This window comes from Grampus griseus (assembly GCF_964374135.1).
Source record: "Grampus griseus genome assembly, chromosome: 5".
Classification (NCBI taxonomy): domain Eukaryota; kingdom Metazoa; phylum Chordata; class Mammalia; order Artiodactyla; family Delphinidae; genus Grampus; species Grampus griseus.
Window position 1 is genome coordinate 70161637 of NC_138998.1, and position 26636 is coordinate 70188272.

At 41.1% G+C, this 26636-nt stretch overlaps 1 protein-coding gene across 1 annotated transcript; it reads right to left on the bottom strand.

The window, feature by feature from the left end:
* Window positions 1-280: 280 nt before the first annotated feature.
* LSG1 (large 60S subunit nuclear export GTPase 1) lies at window positions 281-25908 on the bottom strand. Its single transcript, XM_082655633.1, has 14 exons — window positions 25753-25908; window positions 23955-24081; window positions 19983-20103; window positions 19717-19803; window positions 19099-19185; window positions 14089-14149; window positions 12763-12939; window positions 9064-9459; window positions 8538-8639; window positions 8243-8388; window positions 7448-7569; window positions 4981-5060; window positions 3251-3424; window positions 281-1726 (listed from the first exon to the last, which is right to left on the bottom strand). Exons 1-14 carry the CDS (start codon window positions 25849-25851, stop codon window positions 1544-1546), a joined length of 1962 nt encoding a protein of 653 aa, XP_082511759.1. The 5' UTR covers window positions 25852-25908; the 3' UTR covers window positions 281-1543.
* Window positions 25909-26636: the final 728 nt, after the last annotated feature.

Sequence of the window (26636 nt, forward strand, 5' to 3'; positions counted from 1 at the left end):
GGGGTATCAAAATAATTCAATGGGGAAAGGCTAGTCTTTTCAACAAATGGTGTTGGGACTACTGGATATCCACATGCAAAAGAATGAAGTTGGCTTGTCCCCTACCTCACACCATATACAAAAATCAACTCTGGCCCAAAGACCTAAATTTAAGACCTAAAACCCTAAAACTCTTGGGAAAAAACACAGGAGTAAATCTTAGTAACCTTTTATTTGCCATACTTTCTTAATTATAATACCAAAAGCACAAGCAACCACAGCAAAAAAAGATAAATTTGGACTTCATGAAAATTAAAATTTGGTCAATGAATACTTATTAATGAACAAAAATTTTTAATTTCCCATATATGACAATTTTCAAATATACCAAATACATTATGGTCAGTTAAAGGCAAGCCTTCTTTTAAAAAAAATTTTTTTTAAATAAAAAATATTTTTTTTAACACCTTTTTTTTTGGCCACACCTCATGGCTTGCGGGATCTTAGTTCCCCCACCAGGGATAGAACCCAGGCCCTTGGCAGTGAAAGCAGAGTCCTAACCACTGGACCACCAGGGAATTCCCAAGGCAAGGCTTCTTAACAGTGAATTCATGAACTTTGGGGACCTGTGAATGTTCTGATACATTTTGCAAAATTGTGTAGGTGAGAATGTGCATTTTTCTGGAGAAAGCATTTATAACTTCCATTAGATTTCCAAATATATCTATGACACAGAACAAGGTAAGGATCTGAATTAAGGGACTAATGAGGCTCAGAGAAAAAGAGAGACAAAAGTAAAGAAGTGAGAGGCTGAAGCAGCCATAGTGTATTACAAAGGTGATTGTAAAAGGTCAACTGCCCTTGTTGGTCAACTACTCCTGATGGTCCTAAGTGCTAAGGACGTCAAGGATCCCTACACCTAAAACAAGAACCAGCTGCTTAGCTGCCACTTTCCTCACTCGCTGTGGGTCTGGCTATAGAAAAACCCACGCTCCCCTCTGGGGAAGAGACTCACGGCGACTTTCAACAGAGGATTATGCTCTTCAAGGGCTTTTAAAAATCACCCGTGCTAGCCCCTATTCCAAGACGTGATATGCCTTCTGCCATATTAGGGGTGTGTATTGGGCATGTGTGTGAGACGGAGAATCACAAATCTCATAATGTACTCAAAAATCCATCTAAAATCCCAGCATGTTTTAGCAGATTAAAATTGTTTAAATAATGTGAAATGTCCAAATTGCAGTGTAGCTACACGAACAAATAAAAAATCCATGTGGCAATTTAATTTTAATATCTCTTCAAAAAATTCCCAGATTACAAATTACTATGCATCTGTATATATGTTTACACAAATAAACATACATCATTCATTCCCCCATCTCAGATTCAGCCTCCTACAGGAACAGGTTTCTGGGGCTCCAAGACGACCCTGTTAATTGGAGTTGGTGCTCTGAGGAGCCCCTCGGTCTTGATATCAGCTGTTGGGTGTGAATCACAAGGGCAGGGTCCACCCTATAGCACCACAGATGCACAGTGCAGATGCTACTTCTGTTGCAGCCCAAGTTCACGTATCCAGGTGCTTATAGAGTCTACGACTTTTCTCTTTTTTATTTCTGTTGCCATGTTTTTTCCAGGGCTTCCCAGCCCCCGTCTCAGACCTGCTCACAGTAGCTGCCGTCACCAGGCCACTCCCAGGCTTGTAGCCCATGACAGCCTGGACTCCTTTGGTCAAAGCTCTCAAATTTTCCTAGGAAATAAGAGAAAATATTATTGGCGATGTCAGCAGTCTCCTTTACAGGATATGCACAGGATTGCTTATGGAGAACTCCAAGAAAGTGGACTTCCATCTCTCACTGGTCCTCTTTCTCTCCCCATTCCTTAAATAAGTTTCTCAGTGTTTTGTCTTCACTCCATTCTCTTTGTCTTCAACTTTGTTTAGTCCACGGCTTCAAACAACATCTATAACTAGGCTCAGTACCAGCTATTTTCTGGAAATCTCTATCTTGATACCAAACTTCAACCGGCCGCAACCCAGAGTTAGTTAGAAGCTGACTCTCCATTCTTCATTTCGGCCAGTGGTATAAGAATCTGCCCAGCCCTGAAGATGGCGCACACTCTGTCTTCCTTATCTATCACACACAGCCAGGCACTAAGCTCTGTGGATTCCACTCTCAAGAACTCTGTTCATCTTTCCCCCTCTTCTCCATCCCCACTGCTCTAACCCAGGTGTTCATCAGCTTTCACTGAACTTTCACTTTCACTGCAAGACTCCTCAAATCCAGTGTGCACATTTCTATCAGAGTGCTCTATTCTGTATCTCTCTAGTCCTGTCCTCACAGATCTCTGATGGCCGCCTGTGGCCTGGGGAATCAAGTTCATATTCCCTCAAGTGGCACACAAGGCCACCTACAACATAGGCTCTTTACTGAAAATATCCACAGTCTCACATCTTTTTGCCTTTGTTCATGCTACTCCTTCTATCTGGCCCATGCTACTCCTGGAAATCTGGCCCTCACTGCTTCTTCCAACTGACACATTTTTATTTGTTCCTCAAAGTCCAGCTTAAATATCACTTCTTTTCTGTAGTTTAGCAAGGATGTGGAGAAATTAGCAACCTCATACATCGCTGCTGGGGATGTAAGATGGTGCAGCCACTTTTGGGAAGTTCGGCAGTACCTCAACTGTTAAACTTAGAGTTTCCACGTGACCCAGCAATCCCACTCCTAATGTATATACCCAAGAGAAATGAAATATATGTCCACACAAACACTTGCACATGAATGTTCACAGCAGCATTATTCATAATAGACAAAAAGTGGAAACAACCCAAATGTCCAACAACTGATAAATGCATAAACAAAATGTGGTCTATCCATTCAATGGAATATTATTTGGCAGTAAAAAGGAATACAGTACTGATACATGGGTGAACCTTGCAGCCATTAGGCTAAAGAAGCCAGTCACAAAGGACCACAGAGCATATGATTCCATTTACATGAAATGTCCAGAATAGACAAATCTTTATATAGAGAAAGTAGCTTAGCGGTTGGCAGGGGCTGGGGGGAAGAGGGGAGTGGAGAGTGAATGCTAATGGGTACAGGGTTTCTTTTCGGAGTGAGTGGTGATGGTTACATAACTCTGCAAATATCCTATAACCTACTGAACCGTATATTTTAGAAGTGTGCATTTTATGGTATGTGAATGTTATTTCAATAAAGCTGTTATACAAAATGTACTGGATCAGAAGTTAAAAAAAAACTTTGAAACTTACCTGATGGAAAAAAGTTTTGTCCACTACATTTTCAATCTGATTTGCTTTTTTATTTCTGCGTGGCTGCATTTTTATTTCCCCACCATTCGCTTTTTTCTCTGGGAGTCGCTGGTGTTGATACTGAAAGGTCAGAGGATCTCTTCCAGGAGGAGGATGACAGTACAGGAGTTTACCCTGCAAAGACAACATGCATGGTAACAGCACATCCTCAGGACCATCTGTGTGAGAGTCCACAGAGGAGGCCTCTCCACGGTGCACACTCTGATGGAACTTTCGGCCATTTGACAGCTGAGCTGAGTTTTGGTCACTGCAACTGGAGAGTCCCAACTTACACCCTGATGATGATCCTTAGTGCTCTAGAGGCCTACCTCTTCCCACAGCTCCCACACAAGAACGAAATCTTCCCTGTGCCCCCTTTCACCTTGTTTACCGTACTCTTCAGTACATGTATATGATTATACTTAAGAGAATATTTTCCAAAACAAAAGCCAGGACGTAGTTGGACAGTGTGGCTGTACTGATGGGGACACTGGGCCTGCTGCTGTTGTCCACTGGGTGCCAAGTTTCCTCTTTCCACCATACACACTCTAAAAACTGTGGTTGTTTTTAACTCATCTCCCCCACCCTCCATAGTTTTACAAATGGTAAATGAATGAATAATTCATCTATACAAATATTCTATTAACTGTTTTCCTACCGAATTAAAAAAAAAGAGAATATGGCTGCCCTCTTTTATTTCTATGCTCCAAGCTCCGCTGATGGTGTATTGAGAAGAGGAGGGAATAAAGTGAAATCCTCACAACCAATTAAGCCCCTGGAATGCTTTTTTGTAGAAAGAAGTAGCTTAATAAATAAAAACTATTGGGGCTAATTAAGTGCCAGGCACTGAGCTTAGTGATGTGCGTGTGTGCGTGCGTGCGTGCGTGTGTGTGTGTGTGTATGTCTCCACATATATACACTGTTCTCATTTATTTCCCATAATAATCTCATGGGATAGGTACTATTAATTCCTATTTTACTGATGAAGAAAACCCAAAACTTAGCATGTCCTCACTTGTAATTGGAGAATAATACCTCACAGACTTACTTTTTTTTTTTTTTTTTTTTTCAGTACGCGGGCCTCTCACTGTTGTGGCCTCTCCCGTTGCACAGCACAGGCTCTGGGCTCACGGGCCCAGCCGCTCTGCGGCATGTGGGATCTTCCCGGACCGGGGCACGAACCCGTGTCCCCTGCATCGGCAGGCGGACTCTCAACCACTGCGCCACCAGGGAAGCCCCTTACATATTTTTAATGAGACGACAAACGTAAAACATTTAGAACTATTCCTAGCAGGGCTAGCTTTGAATAAATGTTAGCTATGATTATTATTTTTACTGGACAAGTGTTGGAAGACAGGTATATAAACAGCTACACTACAAGGAATACCGTGATATAGCTGCAGTAGAAACACCCAAGGGCTGGAGGAGATGGAAAAACTGGAGACATAAATTTATCACCTTCACTGCAAATAGGTATTCAGAGATCTTCGTCTCTTTCATATTATGTCAGTCACTTCTATGATTTATATGATGCTAGCTCTCCTGGATCAAGAATATAATTCCAGTTATGGCACAATATCAATGAGAAGATATCTCCTTTATAACCCAGCTGGTTGCCATTACCCTAAACATACGCTGTGGAGAAAGAAGACCTACTTATTCCAGAGGAACGAGAAGCAGGGTTCACTTACATTGACATAATCCTTCAGGATGTAGCGTGCAGATCGAGGTTGGTCTGGCTGTCCATGTGCTGTCATGAATCCTCGCATACCTGTGAGGAGAAATGAATTTTGCAAAACCTAAGTTAGAAAACATCACAACAAAGACAACTGAGGTGATGGAAATCTAGCCTTTTCTGTTATTACACTGTGCATTCTTACTTAACCTTAAAAAAAACCAAATCAATTAATAATGTAGAAAATATTTTGGTTAGCATTACAAAAACATCTGATAATCCAGGAGAACAGACTATATTGTTACATCTGATCTTCTGACAACCACCTAGCAACATGCTGTGACACATTCAACCTCTCTCTACTCCAGTCATTTCTCTCTCTCTGATTTTAATTATTGATTCAAGGAGGCTACTTGTACAATGCTATGTTGTCAATATTATTAGCAAACCCCAAAGCAACAGAGCAAGTTTTCTTATTTAATGATATGTCTACACCTTTTTCAGTTTCCCAAACATGCAATGAAGATCCCTTTAATACTAATTCAATTAGAAGGGAGTAGCAGAGCACAGCAGGTGAGAACACAGCTTTGGCTGACAGGTTCAAAACTCAGTTCCCTCCCATACTAGCTGTATGTTGGCTCCTTCAGTTTAGAAGAAAGTATCAATACTTAGAACCGTACACAAAAAAACATTTAGGAAAAGGAAAAAAAAATCTAAAGATTAAAAAAAAAAAAGGATTACAGTAAAATAGTTTTTCCCAAGTAAAACACGAAACCCAACAAAACTAAGAAGGAAAAACATTGTTGGGCTTCCCTGGTGGCACAGTGGTTAAGAATCCACCTGCCAATGCAGGGTACATGGGTTTGAGCCCTGGTCCCAGAAGATCCCACATGCCGCAGAGCAACTATGCCTGTGCGCCACAACTACTGAGCCTGCGCTCTAGAGCCCACGAGCCACAACTACTGAGCCCGCGCGCTGCAACTACTGAAGACCATGCACCTAGAGCCCGTGTTCCACAAGAGAAGCCACCGCAACGAGAAGCCCGCGCACTGCAAAGAAGAGTAGCCCCCGCTCGCCTCAACCACAGAAAAGCCTGCGCGCAGCAGCAAAGACCCAATGCAGCCAAAAACACGCCCCCAAAAAACAAAAAAACCCCACATTGTTTATTAAAGCCGTTAAGTTCTACAGGGCTAAAAAAACCATAAATAGACACTGGGAAAAACATTTGCAGCACAGGTAGCAAAGAACTCCTACAAATCATTACGACAAAAACAAATGATGCATAGAAAAAAGTGATTCTCAGAAGACAAAATGGCTAACAAATATATGGACAGATGTTGAATTTCACTAATATTTTAAGAATGTTCAGTCATCTGTTTTTACAAACTGGTTTTGTCCTCACTCTCTTTGATTTCATCAGAGAGAATCAGATGAAAAATCTTAAAAGACTCACATTTCTTTCAGTTTTATCTGGAAATCAAACCAGATGCAAAGTTTAGTGCAAAGTCTACCTTTCCCCATCTTTCAGGTTAGCACACTGGAGAGGTCTAGATTAGGAAATCTGGGTTCTCACTGAGGCTATGCCACTGACCAGACACCACCTTGGGCAAGTCATTTCATGCTCTGATTTCAGATTACTTAGGAAAATCTGATTTCAGATTACTTAAGAAAAGGGGGATGAGAGGTGGGGGAATCTTTAAGGCCCCTTCTTGTCCTATGATGTTGTGACTATGGCAGTCTTGCAACAAGTGCTTAGTATTCATCCTCTTTAAAGTCGCTCAACTAAAGTAAATTCAAGGTCTGATTTTAACCATATAAGTGTGGTTTATATCAAATCACCTTTCTCTGCCAGTAAATACTCAAATAACCTGAACTCCTTCCCGGCTGGGGGCAATTCCTTACAAGGCAAGCCACACATGCATGGAAATTTTTTTAACACCGCTTTTTCTTTAGGTAGATACGCGTCTTTCCAGATTACCTTTAAAGCTTGTGTTTAAGGTAAATAAATCACAATGAATTGGAGAAATGACAGACAAAGATAATTCCCATGCAGAAAAGGAAAAAGCCAACATAGCCTTAGATCAGAAGCCCTGTGTCTACACTTGGGTCCTAGGCCTCCCATAGGAAAGGGCCTGAGAGAGCCTGGGAAGATGTGTCTCCCAGGCACTTGATTTCTATGATGAAGATCTGGGGAAGAGGCAAAGGATACAGAGCAGCTCCTTCTCTAACTCTAAAAAGCACTTAACACTGAAGTAAAATACCACTCAGGCAGTGGCCGGCTCTCCCTCCTTTACTGCTGGACCAAGTCAGCTACCTGGAGGCCACCTAGTGGGCAAGACCAACAGGACAACAAAAATATCAAGCCTGAAAGGTGACATGACAAATGCTAAGGAAAACTTCTGAACTTGTACCTTTGCAGAGTATTCCTCTTAGTAGCTATACTATTATTTTTTGTTCATGTTTTAAAATAAATCACAACTCACATCCATAAGCCGTCAACAGCTCTTCTGACGTTGGAGGTCGCTGGGGATCTTCATCTTCTCTAGGTTTTATGATGTCAATGCCATACGTAGCTTCTAAAACATGTCTTGGAATATTCTGGCAAATGTAAGATTGTCAAGGAATCCGTTTCTTTGAACTGACCCCTTCCTCCTCCCCATGGTGTCTTCTAAGAACATGGTATTTCAGCACCTCTGTGACAAAAAAACTTTTCACCTCTCCAAAGAAGAAGTACGAGTATTCGTTAATTTAAAAGACTTTTCTTCCCTCTTTTATTTTGTGTTATTATTATTTTTTTTTTTGCGGTACACGGGCCTCTCACTGTTGTGGCCTTTCTTGTTGCGGAGCACAGGCTCCGGACGCGCAGGTTCAGCGGCCATGGCTCACGGGCCCAGCTGCTCCGCGGCATGTGGGATCTTCCCGGACCGGAGCACGAACCCGTGTCCCCTGCATCGGCAGGCGGACTCTCAACCACTGCGCCACCAGGGAATCCCCTCTCCCCTCTTTTAAACAAAGCCTTATGCACAATGATCACTTCCAAATGTATCCTTTAAAAATATTATCTCTGAAAACAGACCTTAAAGATGACACATTTTTATGTAAATACACTATAGATTTGTGAGATGACCCTAATTCAGACATAAAGCACCGAGTCTTTGTTTCTAATCCTTACAACTATGTAAGGAGTGATTATTTTTTCCTCCCCTGTCTATTGCCCAGATTTTTCTTAAGCCCTAATATACACATAACAACCAAAATTTTGGCACAGCATAGAGGATATTAGTGATATAGGTGGGAGGTGATCTCTCATCTGGTCAATCGGGAGGATTCCACTGCAAATCATCTCAGCTTTGGTAGAGACAAAGGACGGCATCACCAGGCCTGGGCAGTCACATAAGCAGAGGCCAGGTTCCACATAGAGAGTCTGAAAGACACGTAAGAGGTTTATGCTGGGCATACAGCAAAGGAAGGGAAAGGAGGGCAGCAGCACACGAGTGGCAAAGAACTTCAGAAAACACCCAGAGGGAGGAACTGGCGGAGAAGGAAATACAGAGGCCGATGCTGTAGAAATACCTGAAAATGCTTGGTGTGACCGGGCGTGGCAGACACAGACACCTTCTTGTTGCCCATGATGGTGTTGATTGTTGAACTCTTACCAACGTTTGGGTAGCCCACCTAGAAGGGTGTCAGAAGGAATGTTTACAGTATAAGTTGGCAAGGATCACAGGATGCCGAAAGCCTACCCTATGTAAAAAGCCTATCTAAAGCTAAGAACATTGGACTGGAAGTCTGAAGACAACCCTGAAAGCTCTCATTCTAGTATCTCTTGTAAGTGACGTGACAGGTAGGGATGAACTGGGAGACTGTAGAAGATAATTAATATGAACAGTGGTGTAACCAATACAAGCCTTGAGAAAGTTCATTCTTTGAGTTGGGCTTTGCCTGTCACCCAGTCTGCTCCCAGGATGCCCGTGGGCAACAAGAGGGCATCAATGTTCCCTATGACGCCAGGGCCTGAGCTCTAGAGTACCAGTGTAGCTACCAAAGGATGGGGAATACAGACCCTCACGGAACAATTTTATGATATATTTCATCTTACCAGTCCAACAGTAAGTTGTCCATTCTTCACCTTCTTTCCAGAGTGTAGCTGTTTAAAGATCTCCAGTAATTCCTGCTTTGATACCAGGTGGCTAAAATTGTGTATCTGCCTCTGCTGGGGGGTCTTCCTTCCTTGCGCCTCAGAACGCACAGTACAGCGCTCCTTCCAATCCTGGCCGCAGGCCTGCTCGTCGGGGCCGCTGCCCTCTTCCGAACACGTCTGCCAGTCCTCCTCCTCCTGCCAGCAGTCCTCATACTCACTGTCATCTTCATCACTCCTGGCAACTTCATTAACTGAAAGATGTTCAGTCTCTTTGTGTAGAGTTTCAGCTTCGTCACAACTGGAGTTTTCAAACTCAGCTGTGATGGCTTCTGCACTGTCTCCATTTACTTCTTCCTGATGAAATAACAGAAACCACCAAAGTTCAGAAGTGTGTAACAACTGCACTCTTCACTCTGGTGAACAACATTCAGAGTTGGTTACCTAAGATGAACACAGGACAAGGAAAGTTACGAAGGAGAAAGAGAAAGGTGAACAGAGGGAGAAGACAGCATGAGGATATAACCAAACTATCAACAGTGGTGTCCTCTGGAGTGGTGGACCTTCACTTTACACAGTTTTGTATTATTTGAACTCTTTACAAATAACATGTATTACTTTTCTAGTAGATAACTCTTTTACCTATTAAAAGAAAGCAAGGGTTTAGAAAAACCTGTATCAAGCTGAACTCCTCGGCAATACACTTTTTTTGGCAATGGTCTGTAGAATAAAACAAAGCATTTCTCATGAACGATGAAACATTTAACATTCTCTTCTCTGCACAAAGCAAGAAGGGCAGATAATCTGTAATCTGAGCTCCACTGTATATTTGCATTTTCCAAGACTGGTTTGCATAGTTAAGGAAACTGCTGTTCTTTTATAACTGCCTTTAATAAATCATAGCACCATGGAGCATAGGTCCCTGTGTGTGAAGTATGAGAGCAACAAAACTCAACGCTGCACATGGAAATTATTCACCAACCAACGATTTCCTCTGGAAAGAGAAAGGTAAGTCATCTACGATTCACGGGTGTGTTAATCCTTCTGAATTCCTATGGGTAGCAAAGCAGAAATATGGCAGATTTATAGTATTACCAAGCAGTATCAACAAGGGAGAACTGATTCAGATTCAGAAGTGATGGAAACCTATCATTTCCAAACAGTCTAGCATTACAATGAGTAGCCACCGCAGGAGAGGGCATGATGAACTCAGTTAAACAGGCATCCTACATTTTAGGAGAGAGATATTAAAAAAAAAATGTCAGGGAAAAAAGGCATGATTTCATTGTCATTCCTGGCAACTCAAAAAGAAATATGGAATTGGAAGCAATTTCTATGATAAATGAGCAATAAATGTAAAGAAGTCACTGTGTGCTCTTCTGCAGACACAAGAATGTCAACTGAGCATGAATGTGCATTAGGAAAACTAAGGCTAGGAGCAGTTTTGGTTCAGGAAAAATGATAAAGGCAACAAAAGGACTTTGCAGTAGTTACATCAAAAATAGAGAGAAAGAAGAGAAAAGTCCGTCTTTTGGGGGAACACAGTGCAATTTAAGAGATGGCCAAGAGAAAACCAAAGTACTCAATTCAAAAAAATGTCCTATTTTTTTAAAATAAGAAAGGTTAAGCAACCATAGAGAAAGAACCAAACTTCAGATAGGTGAGAAAACAGTGAATATCTATTTTTAGTAAGTTCATGTTTGACACTCAAATGACAGATGTGATTAGATATATCACAATGGTAGCTGGCTACTTGACTTGGAAAATCATGAATAACAGATTTCAGAAGAACTGGAAGGAATAAATAGGGTTCAACTTTTAAAAAGGAAGAAAGAATATCTTCCATAAATCATGCACTGTTAATCCAGAGTCTGACAGGGAAGCAATTCCTCAAGTTAGGAAATTCCTCCAAACAATTCCTCCCCTGACAGTAATGGGAGGCAACAACGGTTCCCTGAGAACAGATGGTGCAAACAAATCCCACTTCCCTTTGCAATCTACTCCTTTGTTGATAGGTCAGGGAATACCACAGATGCAAAAGATGAAATGAAACACATAAAGTACTCAGAATAGCAGTGCCTGGCTAAGAATAAGTTTTCTATGGGTTAGTTTTTATTAACAGTAATAACAGAATAACTATTGTTATAGCCTTTCAAATACATCTGTATGCATCACACTAAAATGCTTGGTACTGAGCGCTTATTAAGTCCACAAAAGTTCACAGAGCTCTATCCTTGGCTCCGGTCTACTCAACAGCGTTATCAATGACCAGAAAGAATATATAGAAGGGCCAATACAAAAGCTGCAGATGACTCAAAGCTGGAAGAAGAGAAAAGCAAATGACACATGCAAAATGAATTCTACCTTGTTCCCAAATCACTAATATTTAAGAGGAACAGCATGATCCTAAGCTGAGCTAAAACCAAAATGAAAACCTTTTCCCACGTGTAAAGACAGGATGAGATCTGCTTAGTAAGTCTTGTCTTTTAAACATGTGAGGGATGTGGCTGTTCACAGGTTCAATGAGCCAAGAGCATAAGCTCCTTTGAAAGGGGGTGAATTAACAAAAACTCTTAATTACTGGGAGTATCCTGATCACAAGAAACAAGAGTACATGTCCTGGGCAAACCACACCTGGAATACTGTACTCAACCAGCTGCCACCCACTTTAGGCGTCTGACACAGGCAGACAGGCGCTCAGGGTGAGGAGTGCTCTGGAGGTCATGTCAATATAAGGAGCAGGAAAGCAGACAACGTCTCTTCTGCAGAAGAGGGAACACGGGGAGAGAGGAAGAGGCCTCAGATCAAAGGTAGGGAAGCTGACTTAGCTTCACTGGACTAAACAACTTTCTAACCTTGGAGATAAAAAGGAATGAGACACCTGGTGTCTGCCATTTAAAGGAGTCACAGAGACAGCATGTGACTGCCAGGGAGGTGAAGGGAAGAACTCCTTCACAGAGTTAGAGCTCACTAACTTGTGAGCTCACCAAGGGAGGGTGTTGTATTCATAGCACCCTAACCAGTCAGCAAGTAGTTGATAAATAGAGGCGAGAGGAAAGGAGGTGGATAGGAAAAGATATGACTTTAAGTCTCTTCCAGCTCTAAGATTCTATTACTAATTTCTTTTCATAGTTGGTTACCATTAATTTTTACTAGAAAATAACTCCTAAACTGTTTCTGTAAAAAGTGGACTAAAAGATACAGAAAATAACATGGTGTATCTTAATTTAGGACTACTTCATTTCTTTGTTTTCAAAACAAAGTCAAAAGAGAGTCTAATCAAGTCCAGAGAAGTTACTACATTCAGTTGTATCTGATTTTTGTTCCGACTTCTCTTAAAAGCAATTACATACAAGGGCAGTATGAAACTTCCTATACAATTTTCTGCCTAAAATTTTTAAAAATTAAAAATTATAGCTACTATCAGTGTGCATCATAGACCCCTGGGATAGCAGACTATTTAAAAACCAGAGAAAGCAACCTTGTGGCTTACTTTTCTACAGATCACCCGACTATCTCAGCACTTAGGGAAAAAAGAAACAAATAAAACCCCACACATCAACAATAAACAAACAAACAAACAAACAAAAACAGAGCACACTTAACAGAAGCCAAAATCCTCCTCCTTGAAACCCAACCTGAAAAAGTCCCCCAGGTTACCTTAGAGTCATCAATCAGTTGAATGGCTTCAGACAAAGCCGACCAGAAAATGACCTTCACATTTTCCTTTTCGAAGAACTCGGCCCAGGCACTCCGCTGCTCGGCAGTCATCAAGTCAGCCTTATTTATTAGAATAACATTCTCCTTGTTGTCATCAACTGTTTTCACATAACATTCCTATGCAAGATAAAGATATTTAGATATTTCTCCAAAAGGGGGAAAATTAGGCTAATTATACTGAAGATCCCCAGCTATGACTAAAAGTTTTTACCGCCCCCAGTTTTAAATCATTCCTAATTTAAAGATTTTTAATCGTGATACATTCTATGGATCCTTTCAGCAAGCTCTGAAAAGAAGTTAGGTCATCTATACTTAGAAAAAATACTCTTCACATGAGAAACTGGAAAGGGTAAAAAGAAATGCTTTCCTGCCCAGTTTAAGTAAAACAGGTTCTTATTTCTTTAAATTATATAGTTCCTCTCTTTAATAATCTTGAATTCTTTCTTTTAAGCAAAGTTAAAGAACTGTATAACTAGATTTGTCGGCCAGCAGGGACTATCTTCAAGCCAAGCGACGACAGCTAATAATAATCTTACCTATTAATATAAAAAAATATTTTTGAAGGCTAAAAGGAAAACAAGACCCAGTGATTAAATTAATTCCCAAGCATAGCTCTCCATTAGGAAACAGACCAGAAGTATGAAAGCTGAATTAATAAGAGTTTCCCCATTAAGATTGTTATTCACCAGTGGCTTTTAAAATAATCAGTACTATTCCTACTCTGGTCCTCAAACAAAAATAGGAATACTTCATGTGTGTTCAGTGTCTTATTAATTGAAAGCCTGTACCACATTATTTCTTGTGATCCTCACACCTTAATGATTACCCCCTGTGGTGTTTTACAAACTTAGTTCATTTGTAAAATACCACAGGAGGTAATAAGTACGGTGTGAGAAGAGAAAGCTTAGTGGGATGGGTAAGTGAAGGGACTAGGCATATGCTAAAGTAAGCAAAATGCTATTTCAACTAGAGTCTCTTAAAAAATGAGAAACACTGGCAAATGCCTATTAACAAAGTAGCTTCGAAACTAAAAGTAGGAAGTTCAAGTGTTTGTGCCTTCCTGCAGATGGAAACAACTGTTTGAAGAAAACACCTCTCTAAACAGTCCCCAAATGCAAACTCCTGACCTTGGGAGGAGCAGGAGGCCAGATTAAACAAAGCTAGAGGAGGGTGCAAAGGCCTGCCTAGGCTCACTGCTATCGGTGATGCTGTCCTCCCACTGCTGCCCAAGGACTTAAAGTTCGAATCATGTCACATTTTACTTACCAAATCCTCACACCTAAATAGGAGTGGATTTCGAGCATCTACTATCTGGACCACGATATCACTGAAAAACAAATGTGAGATACACCAATCACTGTGAAGTGAAAGGAAATAGTAGCAAACACTTTCGACATATTAAGCACTGGTATATTTAACTTTTTAAGGTGCAATTATCCCCAGTTTATATACGAAGAGACTGAAGTTTAGAACAGCTAAGTGGCTTGTTCAAGGTCACCAGCTACTAAGTGAGGGAGCTGGAATGAGAACGCAAGCACTCTGGACCAGAGCCTGTAGTCTCTGATGATGTTTCATTGTTAAAACTTTTACCTGTATCTTCTAGTAAACTCTCCTGGAGAGATCAAAGAGTATTCCGAAGACTTCAATCCAAGGTGAGGTCTACTGTATACTCGGTGCCTAGTTTACACTTGTGTTAAGTAAGGCCTCAAAACCCCCCTAATATATCACCTGCTCACAGCTGCCACCGTCAAAGGCTATATCTTATTTAAACCTAGGGCTGACATGTGTACATGTAGCAAATCATCACCCACCAGTTCCAAGAATGTGTTTAAATGGCAAAAATACAAAACAGCAAAATATCAACTTAAGTCGCCATAATGAAGCAGGAATGATGAGTCCAACGCCTTCCATCACATGAAAGATGATGTAGCAATATGAAAACTTTCCGTGGCTGACAGCAAGCCCCTCGAATCCCTCACAAATGTAGTGGGGACGACAGCAGCTGAGCACTGTAAGAATAAATACTGCACTTCTCCGGCAGAATCCTCCCTCCCTTCAGACCCTGTGGCTAGGAAAGCTGCTTTAAGGGCCCGCTGTGACTGCCACTGGAGGGAAACAAATCCGTATCTGGTCAGCTTTTCCTCAGGTAACTCCTATGCAACTGAAGGAGATGTATTAAATCAAGGTTACCATTTAGGGCAGAGCTTTTGACAAAGTGCATTTTCCTTCAGAAGAGTTAAATTTCCAGCATGATCTTTTGAGTCAAAGAAACTCACAGACCTGCTAATTTATGACAAATTGCTTTTAAGTTCTCTAGTTAAGTGGGTCCTAGTATTTCCTTCTTTAAGGTAATATCTACCACTTTCCAACTGTGAGGATTTAACAGTAAATGCAAAAATGACTGCAAAAAATGGACAAAGCCTAATGAACTAAAATTACAAGGTCCACACACATTATGTCTACCTACCAAACAGGTAGAAAGAATAACCAGCTTAGACACACCAGTAAGAAAAGAAGAAAAGTTTAAGGCAGCTTGCTTCGTGTGCTGAATTAGGATGCCTAGAAAAGTGCCAGCTATGTACTTGGAAGGCTGATGCAACACAATGGAAGCGCCTTGTCTTCCTGGAATACGGCGTTCTGCCCTCCATGCCTCGGCAGTTTCCGCCATTTCAATGACATATTATACATCAAATCTTTTCTGATAACTACTCTTGAAATTAAAGAGGCAGGTGGCGTAGCTAGCCTGTTACCAAACAGGAGACATCTGCTGTACAGAACATATCAATAAATATTTCCTATTAAAAGACACAGCAGTAGTCACTTTATTGATGTTTCTATGTGACTCAGATCCACTTCTGTGCGATATAAACTATATTCCCTGAGTCAGGAACATGTTCTCTCTTGTAAAAACACAGAGAAATATCACAGAAAAGTAAAAGAGCAAGTAATGCTGTAATGCAATAGAAGCTAGAAGTTTCAATAGTACAGGCTCACTCTGGGGAAACAAATTGCTTATTTAGGGGCATGAAAAGCAAGGGAAGGGCCTTGCTGTTGCTGAACCTGGAAGAACACATATGGCTACCTCTGTTCCCTCTCAAAGCCTGCAAAACATGAAAGCAAAGACTGGAACTCAGAACAAAGAGAAAGAAAGAACAGCAACTAAGAAATGTCAGCCCAATGAGAAGTGAGCCTGTTCATGCCCCAGAGCTCCGAGAAAGCTCAGGATTAGAAGCATCACGTCTAGCTCTCATGGCAAGAGTGAGGTATAGGACTGAAATCATTCTCAGCAGGGAGCAATTAGGTCCACGCCCCTGTTCCATTCAGCCAGGCAGCCACACGTCACCCCACAGCCCCCGTGGAGAAAATGAACCTGAGAGGCTCCTGAACTGGGACCTCAAGCACAGGAGAAGGTGGGAAAGAGGTGCTATACTGAAGAAAGGAGGATTAAACATAAGTCTACACCCCAAACGATGGAAATGCCCAGCTCCCTTGTATTACACCACCACCTTTAGCCCTGCTCCTGGCAGGAGATAGTCCTCCCCTTTAAGAAACTGACCGATCCTAGGGAAAACACCCATAGATACTGTAAAATAAAACCGATCCCTGCTCAGCTACTGTACAGTGAAGTTCACCAGTGGGCAAATTCCACCCAAACAAAATCCTGTCAATCAGCTTTGTAATGCTTTGTTCTTAAATATGAACAGACAACAAACATCATTTGACACTGGAGGAAGGCCTCTTACATAAAAGTCAGAAACCAGAATAAGTAGGAAAAAAAAAAAAGAATGCAGAGGGAAGACAGACAATAAAGGAAGTAGGAGAAAATCTAGAATTAAATAGTAAACTATAAGCGTGCAAATGGGGGCATTCCCTTAAGGGTGAGGTTTCAATATTTCACATTGTTACCATTTATCTTTGGAAATAAGAAAACAGACATTTTCAGCAGTATACATCCCAAATGCTAATGAGGCCCTGATGGAGAAATTAGCTCACTCTGTTCCCTGGGAGAACCATACTGGGTCTTCCCAAGCCTCATTCAAGCCCGCGATCAGGAGCAAGCTTCCCTTTTCTTCAGGCTTAGAGATTTGCCTAGCTACTCTGGCCTCCTCACATCCCAGGCCAACAGCCTTCTCTGCCCCTGAGGGAGCAAGATGCGGGCGGTGGGTGGAGGGGAGTATATAAGTGACTTAAAAAAAAGAGAGAGAGAGATAATTCACATATCATAAGTTCCATCTTTTAAAAAATGTACAGCTCAGTGGTTTTTCGTATATTCACAAGTGGTGCAACCATCACCACTATCTAATTCCAGATCATTTTCATCACTCTAAAAAGAAATGTAAATAACTTCTACAAATTTAATCCAAGTCCTTTTTCTCAGTAATGGTGCTAAATGTGCTAATATTCTTTCCTGAGAATCCCAGTTAAAGCACCCTGTTTCCTAATGTTCTTATTGGGTATATTCTATGGACTAAACAAACAAACCCACATCCTAAGGGCTCCTTGTTAAAAGCATCATTTCAAATATAAGGTTCATTTATGATCTCCAAAATTTACAAGCTGCTCATGCAGCTCAATATCAAAAAAACAAACAACCCAATCCAAAAATGGGCAGAAGACCTAAAAAGACATTTCTCCAAAGAAGATATACAGATTGCCAACAAGCACATGATAGGATGCTCAACATCACTAATCATTAGAGAAATGCAAATCAAAACTACAATGAGGTATCATCTCACACCGGTCAGAATGGTCATCATCAAAACATCTACAAACAATAAATGCTGGAGAGGGTGTGGAGAAAAGGGAACCCTCTTGCACTGTTGGTGAGAATGTAAATTGATACAGATACTATGGAGAACAGTATGGAGGTTCCTTAAAAAACTAAAAATAGAACTACCATATGACCCAGCAATCCCACTACTGGGCATATACACTGAGAAAACCATAATTCAAAAAGAGTCATGTACCACAATGTTCATTGCAGCTCTATTTACAATAGCCAGGACATGGAAGCCACGTAAGTGTCCATCAACAGACGAATGGATAAAGAAGATGTGGCACATATATACAATGGAATATTACTCAGCCATAAAAAGAAACGAAATTGAGTTGTTTGTAGTGAGGTGGACCTAGAGTCTGTCATACAGAGTGAATTCAGAAAGAGAAAAACAAATACCGTATGCTAATACACATACATGGAATCTAAAAAAAAAAAAAAAAAAATGGTCATGAAGAACCTAGGGGCAGGATGGGAATAAAGACGCAGACCTACTAGAGAATGGACTTGAGGACACAGGGAGGGGGAAGGGTAAGCTGGGACAAAGTGAGAGAGTGGCATGGACATATATACACCACCAAATGTAAAACAGATAGCTAGTGGAAAGCAGCCGCATAGCACAGGGAGATCAGCTTGGTGCCTTGTGACCACCTAGAGGGGTGGGATAGGGAGGGTGGGAGGGAGAAGCAAGAGGGAGGAGATATAGGGATATGTGTATATGTATAACTGATTCACTTTGTTATAAGCAGAAACTAACACACCATTGTAAAGCAATTATACTCCAATAAAGATGTTAAAAAAAAAGGTTTATTTATGGAATCCTTATAAATAATTCATCCACTCTTTGACAAAAATAAAAACCTTTTAGCTATCAGGATATGGAAAAGACTTAAAAAATCTCCCAGTCTCAACTTATCAAAGGCATTCTCTTCTTTTCAAAGTCCAATTAAAACAAATCACTCCTTAATTTCCCCCAATACTACTAACTGCTCCTTCCTCTGCTCTGACTCAGCCCACTACCCTCTCTCTAATACAATAGGAATCACACTCCAGTTTTTATTTTACTAATACCTTAGTGCAACGATCGCGTTTCATCCATCTGTGTGCCCCTGGTGCTTGGCCCTTTGCTTGGCCTCCCCCATAACATATTTGCTCTTTGCAAGCAGACACCCCTTTCCCAGCCATATTTTCTGTTTTACCGGTAGGAACTCATATACATTTGCTGAAATAACTACAGGTGCTTCAGAACTCATCTTACAGAAAATAGTCACCACTCTTGCAAGTTTATCAATGTGTTTATCTAATAACAAAAACCCCTTATATTTAAAAAGAAATATAGTACCCTACTTTCAGGTTTTATAATAATTCTCAGTAGCACTGTACCTAATTTGATCCTGTCCCCTCAGCCCCTCCCTGGGCTCACAAACATATATAACTTCCCAATCTAATATACCGCCACCACCACATACTCCTTACACAAAAAGAAAACGGTAACCTACCTTCTTTCAATCACCCTCCAGAGCTGGCGCCAAAAATCCAAATTTCTTTCAAATGGAGTCAATATCAGGTTTTGTTCCTCTTCCAACCTGATTTTAGAATGAGAAGTTTATACCTCTGCCAGATTACAATAGTAGGGCTCAAGTAGTATAACACCCAAATTCACTGCATTAAAAAAAATAAGTACACAACTATTAACTGTCAAATGATTTTTATATACTTTCTGCTGAGTCAATATGCAAATCAAATGCAAATTTTATACTTAAGCTTTTTAAGCCCTGAAAGTTTATTTAACACACAAAGTGACATTTCCCCCAGACATCTCTTCTTGGAAGAATGCTCCAGAGAGCAGTGATCAACTCCGGGGTTACTAATGGCTAGAGAAGGGTATGAAAAGGAGAAAAGGCCAGGAATGGAGCAATCAACTCACCATCTTGGTGCAAGGACACACGTGCACAAAGCAATGCGGTTTGCACACACACCAATTTGCACTTATAAGATGAAATCTACCATTTCCCTTTTAAAAGAACAAAGCCTTCAAAATGCAAATAGCAATGCAAGCACACTAAAATGCCTAACTCAGAATTTCAAGGCAAATCTTCCTGTAGACTAACACTCACCGGACAAGTTGACGTCTCCATTCTAGAAAGTTATCTTTCTCTGCCTGTTTGAGTTCTTCTGCACTAGTGTTTTGGTCCCACTTTGGTCTGCAACAATCATAAAGGAAAAAAAAATTCCACATGAGTTACCAAAATAATATAGGAGACTGGGATTTAATAAGAGCAGCTGAGAAAAGAAAGCAGAAAAACGTGAACACCAAATAAAAAATTTTATATTTAGTTGCCTTGTTACGCCTTTTAATGTCCTATATCTTTATTCAACTCACCTCCTTGGGATACACAAGAACTGTTTGTTTTCTTCATGGAGTTTCTTAATTCTCTGGTTCTCCTCAAAAGACAGTAGTCCAGTTCTAGCCTCAGGAGGCACAAATTTAATATTAAGCTTCTCTGTAGGAAAACAAAAGTACTGTTATTTAAGAGGAAGTATAGAGAGTGAATGTTGGTCATTACTTAGAAAACTAAAAATAGGAGAACCTAAAACAGAATTTAAGCTTTCTCGATTTAGATAGATTCCCCTAGCCTTGAATTAATTATAATTTCTAAAGGAAGTTTTCTAGCCACTCCACAAAAAAGAATACAAGAACAGATCTTTACTAAAACTTTCAAAAGGTCAACCACTTTTTCAAGTACTGATTTTATAAAACTCCACATGCTAAATGCCTTTCATGGAAACAGAAGCAATAAGAGTGGGAAGGGATTGTAAACATTCATTACAACCAATCTCCTCATTTTACAAGTGGAGAATAATTGTAAGCCAATGGGAGTGAGGGGGGGAAGCAAAGATTCAGCAAGGAGACTCACTCCAGTTAGAACTGGTAAATTACTACACAGCTATAATTTATATGAAATATTTATGAACATCCACAATTAAGCTATATAAGAATTCAAAGGAATAAAAAAACACCCAGTCTATGTATGAACCAGAGACCTCTGCTCTAGGGCTCTATCCCCCTCAAGTTGCTCCAGGCCCCTCTACTGTACCACACATGGCCACCTGGTCTCCTGGGCAGATGACTCCACTGAGATAAGCACCTGAGAAGCCAGCTAAGCTTCTTACCAAAATGCCAAGGGGAGGTCCTATCCAAGGATAACAGGACATCTTCAGCAATGTTCCTCTTAACCTTTAAGCAAAGACCGCAATCTGCTACCCTCATTGGACCACCAATACTGCACGGTCCAGTCACCTAGAGCAGCAGTCCCCAGCCTTTCTGGCACCAGGGACCAGTTTCATGGAAGACAATTCTTCCACGGACTGGCGGGGGGTGGGGTGGGATGCTTCAGGCAGTAATGCGAGCCATGGGGAGCGGCAGATGAAGCTTAGCTCGCTGGCCCACCGTTCACCTCCTGCTGTGCGGCCCGGTTCCTAACAGGCCGTGGACTGGTACCTAGGTTGGGGACCCCTGACCTAGAGTACAGCCAGTTCAGTCACCATTCTCATTCATGTCATCCTCAACCAACAGTCAGAATACACATCCCTTTAGCCCCATACTGGATAATTCTTTCACATTAATTCCTCCTTCCAATGGTGATCTCCCACCCAGTGTTCCCACTTTGCTTGGGCCAACCTCTGTAAACGTCTCCAGCCCCTTGATTCTTTCCTCTTCTCCCAGTGTACCACCCAGCTTGTAGCTTCACTTCTTTCCCTATTTGGCTAAAACCATATGGTCCATCCACTCCACCACTCTCCGACCAAACATCAAATTCCTTAGCCCACTGCACCGAGCCAACTATCCATTCTCGTTCTCATTTCAGTAACGATGCTGAGTTCTGCTGGAGGTAATCACACAATAATGCAGCCACCCGTCTCTGAACTGTTTTTACTACCAAAACTTCTGACCGAATGTGTGGGTTTTCCCACACCAACAACCAGTTCTCCAACTCTCCAGACATCAACTGGGTGTCCTACAATTCAATTCTATTCTGACACTAATTATCAAGTGACTTCCCCACTTCAGATGCCAAATCTCTGAATGTATTTTTATGGAGGCCCCATAGATTAAATCATTGGCCCCTGGTGATTAACTCAATCTCCAGGATGACTCCGCTCCCCAGTGGTTGAGGGAGGAGTTTCTGAAAGTCCCAACCCTCAAATCCCAGGGGTGGTTTCTGTGGCTTATTATGAACAACAAAAGACACTCCTCTCACCCCTACCACTCAAGAAATTACAAGGGTTTTAGAAGCTCTTGTATCAAGGAACCAGAGATGAAGACCAAATATAAATGTATTTCTTATTATATCACAATATCACATCTTCCTCTTACTTGCTGAACATAAGAAGTGAGTACGGCCTGTGCCATCTTTTAAAGGTAAAGAGTTCCCAGTGAACACTTAGCATTTCTCATTGTTTTGCTCTCCTTTGCAAGGTCAGGGATCCATGTGAGAACTGGCTTAAAAACCATGGACCTAATCTGATTCAAAACGCACTATGTACACACACACAGACGTACAATTTTGCCTGCAATCTGAGGGGCTCACAGCTGAAACTTGTAGCCTCCAGGTTAAATCCCTGTCCCTGTGTGTCCAGGAGACAAGTGCTGTCTGAAGGCCATAGAGAGTTGAGATAAAATTCTATCACTTCTACATTATTAAGGAAAAGGGAAAAAGGCATGAAATTAATTTCAATGAGGAATTCTTACCGAATTTTGAAAGGCTTATGGGAACTTCATTATGTAGGTATGACTGCTCAAGTCATTGGTCATTAGTGATTAATCTCCAGCTCCTCTCCTCTCCCCAGTGGGGCTAAAAATTCCAACCTTCTAATTATCCTTACATTGCTCACAAGACCAACCCCCATCCTGAAGCTATTTAGGGGTCCTCATTAAAATGCAAAAAGACACTCCTCACTCTTCACTTACTCCACCCCCTCTATAAAGTCTGGTTTATTCTAGCTCACTAAAAATCTTGTTCCTATTCTTTTCTCCATTCTTCTACTACTACTATTTCAGTTCTAGCCTGATTCTTTTGCTGTACTAAAGCAATAGTTTCCTAAGTACTCTTTCTTCCTCAAAATCCATCAGTGATCTTTCAAAAAATGTTTCCTACTTGCTTACATCCCTCTAAAGACTCCTTTCAAGCCCTTATTCTCTCCTGGCCCTGGCCCTCCTCCCTAGTGTTTGTGCATCACATCCTGTCCCCATGTACTTTAAGCACCAACAGGGCGAAGCTCCTAACCATTTTCTTTTTTCTTTTTGCACATTATTTTATTTGCACATTATTATTTTTGTTTTGTTTTGTTTTGTTGGGTGGGATTTTGTTTTTAATCAAACAGAAAGTCACAAAAATTATAATCATCATCAGTTCACTCAGTCCGTTTTCTGAACAAAGTAGACTGCTGCTCAGATCTTAGCTTGAAGTGCTCTGCCTGCCTGTGTATAATGTCCTGTGTCATCTCACCTGTCCTGCTAACATCTACTCATCTTTTAAGACTCAGTCCCAGGGTAAAGCTTGCCCTGACTGGCCCTAGTTTTCCTTCAGATAGAAATGAACACCAACTCCATCTTTTATGACCCTAATCTCTGCTACAGAATTCTTTTATAGCACCTTAGACAAAATTCTGCAGAAACAAAATTTGTCTTAGTCAACACCATATTTTCAGGAGCCAGTACAATACCTGAGAGTAGCTAGGGCTCAATAAAAGCATTTTGAACAAATGAATGAATTTGCTAAACAACATAATAATACTTATAGTAAGAGAAGAGCAATAGAAATGGTAGTTTATAATGCTGTCTCTGTGCCAGGTAGTTTTCTAAGTGCTTAGAAAAAACAAAAACAGAAAAAGGGAAAGCAGTGACTAAAACAAATTACATGCATGGAAAAATTCACTATAATGTGTTAACAAGTGCTTTAAAATACAATTCAAATTGCCTACGTTACAGCAGCAGGCCCAGGATTTTGCTTCTAACCATGGTATCAGAAAACATTTTCTGGAAAATGCTGGTATTGTCCACTGTAATGTTGACTGGTCTCTTTCCTTATGAGAGACTGAGGTTCTTGAATTTGATATGATGATGGATAACCTGAAGTGTTTTTTAGAGCTGAATTTGAAACCTGTGGCACATTCTGTACCTCCCAGTTGAGTTCATCTTGACCTTCCTACACTGCTTCTGGGATATCTGCCTTTGGATTAAAGACAGCTCCTTTATGAGTTTGGTAGGATTGGCAAAACATGTCCGAGCAGACTTATTTGTATACAGTCAGCAAAGACACAAATGTGCTGTAGGCACTCAGCAACAACTTACCAGCTACAAACTCTGTTCCTGCAAGTTCTGCAGTGGCAAGGAAGTCATCCAGGGAGCTCTGTTCAGTCACGGACTGAAGATTAAGACGACCCCAATCATAGCCATCATTGAGTTCACTTGTGTGCAACTATGAATAAAACACAAGGTGGTAATACAGCTGCTCTCTTCTGTTCTTAACATCCAAACTAACTCCCAAGTAACTATTCTATGGTCTTGAGAGTGGTATCAGCCCCTTTAGAGTCAATATTAACAACAGTTAACATTTAAATGAGCACTTTCCTACCTCACTTTCTCATCCATCTTACAGATGGATAGTTACTCTCCATTTATTTTCTCATTTTATTTTCAAAATCTTTTAAGGTAAATTTTATTGTATCTCTATTTTACTGATGAGGAAACAGGATTAAATTAGATAAAACAACTTGCCTATAGTGGCAAGCCAATATGTGGTAGAGGTAAGAACCTGAACCCATATACCATATACTCTGGTCCTGGCAGCCACTGTAGGTCAAATTTTTTTGACGGAGACCCACAGTAAGAAATACACTTCACATAGTGACCCAAATGCTGTGAGAAACTTAGTGATACAACTGTGTACCATTCAGTATAGTAAAATGGAAACAAAAGAATCCTGAAACAAAGTTACTTTATTACATGCCACACAGACTGGTATTTTCTTGAATTCTATTCTGTAGGGTGAAAAACCTGGCTAGTTGAGGGTTACTCAACTGATTTCCAGACACAACCCACAGTTTGATAAGATAAACACCATCCTAGGCTCTTCACTCTGTACAGGGGCAAGTAAATGAAAAAATTAAAGGTTAAAAGGCTAGGTGGTTTGCCCAAGGCCACAGAATCAGCAAAAATCAGCATAAGGATTAGAATCCAGTTCTTTAGAATTCATAATCGAATCTTCCCACTACTTCCTAATGGGTACATTAAAAACAGGTTGCTTCAAAATCAATTAAAATTACTGGTAATCTAATGTCCAGAGTAACTCTGACCTGATGAATATTGATGAGCTCTGTATGCTGTTTACTCTGCAGATTACACAGATGGAAGTTAGATGGTGTAAAGTGCACATGGATAATTAGAGACACCTTTGACTTTGCACCGATTCTTACAGAGAACTTCGTGAGTTCTCAAATACATGAGGGAATGAATGTCAAAATGACAAACAAGTCAAACTACTTCATCCGCTTTTCAAGGATCCTAAAAATTATGATCGTTCCCAGGCCCAGGGAACTATTAGGCCCGCCAAACTTTGGAGATGAGTTGTTCATCTTTGAGTGAAACCACTAGGGAATAAACAGGGTGAAGCAGGAATCTGAGTTATTTTGTACTTCTGGAACCAACCAGCGGCTCTTGGAGGGTCAATTCTTTGAACAAATGAATACGAAAAGTCGTTTTTATGTCTTTCCTGTGCAGAAACTTCCAAACGCTTCCATAGCTTACAGGGCAAAGACCAAACTTTTATCCTGGCATTCAAGATCTCACTGCAACCTCATCACCACGTTAGCCTCCACCTCTGGGCCCTGTGCCTTGCTAGAAGGAGGGCCTGTTTATCTGCCTGGTAGGCTCTAAGGGACTTGAACATTTGCGCATTGTGGTATCCGCGGGGAGTTGGGGGGGTCCCAAACCGATCCCCGCGGTTAACGGGGGACGACTGTACTCATCCTTAGAAACCCTATTTTGGCATCATTTCCTCTGGAAAATTTCCCTGTGACCTCTTACCCCAAGCTTCGCAGCTTTCAGACTCTCATAACTAGACAGACTGGGAAAGATGACAAGGTCTTACCCAGGAGTCGGTGTGACGATGGCTACGGCTCCGCTGAACTTGCTGGCGGATAAGAGCCCGACCGAGGGTCCCAGCCTCCGGCGCTCTCCTCCGACCCATATCTGCCCCGTCTGCACAGGAATCTTCCTTGCCGTACCCGCTCCTGTTTTTTGGATAGTTAGGCCATTGATCTCCGGAAGTGACGTATGAGCTAGCCCAAGTAGTTAAGGTCCGAAGTTGAAGGGAAACACAATAATTGTTTCAAATCACCACTTATATATCTCATATTTGCCACTATGATGGGAAATAAATGTAAAGTGGTCTGAGGACTTAATTTTCAATATATTTCCTATGAATATCTCAAATTTTGATAAGTTGATTAAATTAAAAGAATGGTACATTCCAAACTTGTGCGTCGGTCTTTAGCGTCCGGTGTAGAACTAGGAGACGTGGAAAACGTGGCCGTTCATATTAGGGATACTAGCCCCGCCTCCCGGCTACTTTCGTCAGAAGGAGGCGGAGACCCGGGTGAAGGGTGTTCCTGCAGCGCTAGGTGGCGTTGCTTCCTGGCGCTAGTTTTCGGCCGGTGTTCTAAGGTGTGGCCTCGCTGCTGTCACGCCCGGCAACTAAACAGCTTTTTGTATACTTGTTCTTCTGGAGCTGTGAACTGGTGAGAAGAGTCCCAGCCTTGATGGTAGTTGGGAATGGAAAGAGCTTGGCAAGGTTGCGAGGAAAGCCAAATGGATCTGACTTAAATGCTTTTGTTTTCAAATAATTTTTTAAAAAACGTTTAAAAGTTCCACCTAGAATTGTATTTAAATTTTCCTATAAATTAAAATGAAGTGAAAAACAGTGACCCCGCTCCACTCTTTTCAGCCTGGATTTTGTTTCTCACTTTATCGTTA

Coding starts and splice junctions, on each gene's coding strand:
- LSG1 (XM_082655633.1), bottom strand. CDS start 25,851: ATGGGTCGGAGGAGAGCGCCGGAGGCTGGGACCCTCGGTCGGGCTCTT. Junction 14,150..19,098: donor TGGAGGGTGATTGAAAGAAG/GTAGGTTACCGT, acceptor TTTGTTTTTCAG/TGATATCGTGGTCCAGATAG. Junction 8,389..8,537: donor GTCACACCAAGCATTTTCAG/GTATTTCTACAG, acceptor CGTGTCTTTCAG/ACTCTCTATGTGGAACCTGG.